The sequence below is a fragment of the Octopus bimaculoides genome, chromosome 29, assembly GCF_046866305.1.
Source record: "Octopus bimaculoides isolate indiv1 chromosome 29, ASM4686630v1, whole genome shotgun sequence".
Taxonomy (NCBI): domain Eukaryota; kingdom Metazoa; phylum Mollusca; class Cephalopoda; order Octopoda; family Octopodidae; genus Octopus; species Octopus bimaculoides.
In genome coordinates this window covers 11,765,951-11,769,295 of record NC_142956.1, presented here as the reverse complement: position 1 = coordinate 11,769,295, position 3,345 = coordinate 11,765,951, and the positions used below count along the sequence as shown (strand labels likewise).

The window sequence follows — 3,345 nt, the reverse complement described above, 5'->3', positions numbered from 1 at the left end:
ATAAATAAATAAAAATATATATACAGGGTGGGGAAGCAAAATCTACAATGAACGTTAAGTTGTTTTTTCTCAGGAGGCACTAAGTCAATTGTTTTGAAACCTAGCATATATTAATGTCAGACTCATACCTGACACTATTAACCTTACCTTTTCAGAAACTTTTGCCCAATGTGAGTAATCAGGAAAGCAAATGTCAAAGAGGGTGTGATTTGCTGAATGCACTCGTCACACCAAAGGAGATTTCAAGAATAATTAGAGTGTCCATAAAGACTGTTTATAATGTAAAGAATAGAATGGCTATGAGCAAAACTATTACGAGGAAGTCTGGAAGTGGAGGAATAAACAAAAAACGTACCAAAGCTTTTATTAAAGCTCTCAAATCCAAACTCCTAAAGGATCCAACCAAATCCATGAGAAAAATGGCAATTGAACTTGAGTTAGACAACAAGATCGTTAGAAATGCAATAAAATATGATTTGAGGTAAAAATCTTACACAAGAACACCAAAACACTTGTTGACAACAGCTATGAAGGAAAAGAGATTGGAAAAGTGCAAGACAATTATTACATTGTTCAAGAAAAAGTCCTCCATTGTAACGATCGTTTCAGATGAAAAGATCTTCACTGTCGATGCTGTTCTGAACCACAGAAATGACGGATTTATCGCAAAATCGACAGCTGAGGTTAAGGGGACATTCAAAACAAAACATCCTGCTCAAGTTATGGCTTTTGGTATTGTGGCTTCCGATGGAAAGAAAATGCCTATAACATTCTACAAAGCTGATAAAAAGATCAATGTTAATACTTCCTACAAGACTCTGAGATACCAGGTATTGCCATGGCTTAAAGCAAACTACCCAGATGGTAATTGTGTATGGACACAGGATGGTGCTCCAGCCCACACAGCTAGAAAAATACAAGATTTCTGCAAATCCAACTTTAGCAATTTTGGGGAATCATGTTTATGGCCGCCTTCTAGCCCAGATCTAAACCCTCTGGATTATGCTATTTGGGGCGTTTTAGAACATGCTACCAATAGAACATCACACAGCAATGTCGACTCTCTTAAAGATACCATTAAAGAAGAATGGGAGAAGTTGTTTCCCGAATATTTGAGGAACACTTGTGCAAATATCAGGAAGCGTGTGAAGGCAGTTATTGAGAAAGAAGGAAGACACATACAAAAAAAACATTTTCTATTATGTAAATTTTCTTGTGGCAAATAAATTCTCATGACTTTCAATAAACTAATTGATCATTCACTGTCTTTCAATCCCTGACTGAAAAAATTATAAATTTTACTTCCTCACCCTGTATGTATATATATATATATATATATATAATTATTAGTTACAGAATAAAAGCATTACATCTGGGTCAACGACTCAACATACAACAGTCCCCTCAATAAACGGTCATATATAAGAAATACATTAAAGTCCACAAATACATAAGAAAATATATATAAAAAATAAAATACAACATGAAACACACAATATAAAAATTTATGTCTATATATTTTTTTTTCTACTAATAACATACAAATAAATCAAATTTGAGTTAAAAATATAACACAATATATGTATCATTTTATAATTACAATTCGAAAAAATTTACGCGATTAAAAATTCAAAATAGACAAATAAAGCAAAATAGAATAATATAAAATGAAGTAAAATAAAATACTAAAATAGTCCATCGGCTAAAATACTATATCTGATGACAAAACTTTAAAATGACAAAAAACTTTAAAATAATTTAACATTATTGAAAGTTATATTAGAAAGTCTTGTACTTACCTCAAGGTACACGTAATAACAGCAGACTTCCATAGGTAAAATCCGTCTCTGCTCACCAAACTTACAAAAGTTCATGAAAACCACTGGTCAAAAACATAGGTCAAAACACACACAAGCACCTATGGCCATTTCAAGGGTTCACCACCGTAGTCCATACACGTCGTAGTGCAATCCGGTGATGAGCCCCACCTCAGGGTAACAATTACAAACAAACATCAGGACATGCAAAACGAATTACTCTATATGACAGGCTTATATAGTCAAGAGGGAAAGACTAGTCCACGTCATGAATAATAAAAAAAAAATAAAAGTTCAAATTGGCTGTAGTAACTAATGTAATCGTCCAGGTTTCAAATCACCCTAACGCAGACAAATAATCTTATTTATATTTATATTTTATATTTTTATTTTTATTTCTCTATACCTTCAAGAAAGTGGAGGAAAACCTATAATTGCAGACGGGGATCACTTCAGTGAATTTATTTAAAGTTTTCAGCCCAAACAACCCAAGTATAGTGAGGGATTCTCTAATACACAATAAACATTTGCTAATCTTTGCTCTAAAATAAGGGACTCTCGGTACAATCGACCGTTCAAGAGAGTATTTCTTATTTTTCTTTTTAAGGTTGTGCACATAGGATGCGAGAGTTGTGGAGTTGCAATACTTTTCATTTGAAAATGAACTCAAATGTACTCTATATCTTGCTTTGAAATCTATCGTACTTCCTATATAGAACTTATTTGAGGGCTTCAATAATTACAGGTATTATGTATGTATGTATGTATGTATGTATGTACGCACGAACGTACGTACGTATGTACGTATAGATGTCGTCGTGGCACTCCGTCGGTTAGGACGACGTGTGTTCCAGTTGATCTGCTCGTGAAATTAACATGTTAGTGGCTGAGTATTCCACAGACAACGTAGTTCTAGGGGAGATTCAGCGTGACACAGCGTATGACAAGGCTGGCCCCTTTGAAATACAAGTACAACGGAAACAGGAAGAAAGAGTGAGAGAAAGCTGTGGTGAAAGAGTACAGCAGGGTTCGCCACCATCCCCTGCTGGAGCCTCGTGGGGCTTTAAGTGTTTTCGCTCAGTAAACACTCACAACGCCCTGTCTGGGAATCGAGACCACGATCCTACGACTGCGTGTCCGCTGCCCTAACCACTGGGCCATTGCTCCTCCACACGTATAGATGTATGTATGTACGTTCGTATGTACGTACGTATATGCATATGCATTATGGATGTATGTATGGACGTATGTATTATGTATGTAGGCATGTATGTACGTATGAATGAATGTGTCTGTTTATCTCTGCCAATCTATTTGTCTCTATATATATATGTATGTCTGTGTCAATCCGTCCATCCATCTATGCATCCCTTTGATCACCCCAACTTTGTAACATACTCGAATAAACACATACACATAAACACACACACACACACACACATACATATCACCACCCTCGGATCTACTGGGACTGGGACCGCCATCATTGTATGTGTGTGGGTTTGTGTGTGTGTGTGTTTGTGTGTGT

General features: G+C 35.7%; 1 protein-coding gene across 1 annotated transcript; it reads left to right on the top strand.

The window, feature by feature from the left end:
• Positions 1–527: 527 nt before the first annotated feature.
• LOC149130350 (uncharacterized) lies at positions 528–2,251 on the top strand. The gene is made up of 2 exons (XM_089345718.1): positions 528–1,145; positions 2,231–2,251. Exons 1-2 carry the CDS (start codon positions 528–530, stop codon positions 2,249–2,251), a joined length of 639 nt encoding a protein of 212 aa, XP_089201844.1.
• The last annotated feature ends 1,094 nt before the right edge of the window (positions 2,252–3,345 follow it).

Excerpts from the sequence above, each read along its gene's own strand:
- LOC149130350 (XM_089345718.1), top strand. The coding sequence starts at position 528 with ATGAAGGAAAAGAGATTGGAAAAGTGCAAGACAATTATTACATTGTTC. Across the intron at positions 1,146-2,230 it reads GTGCAAATATCAGGAAGCGT|AAAGTGGAGGAAAACCTATA; the intron begins GTGAAGGCAGTT and ends TATACCTTCAAG.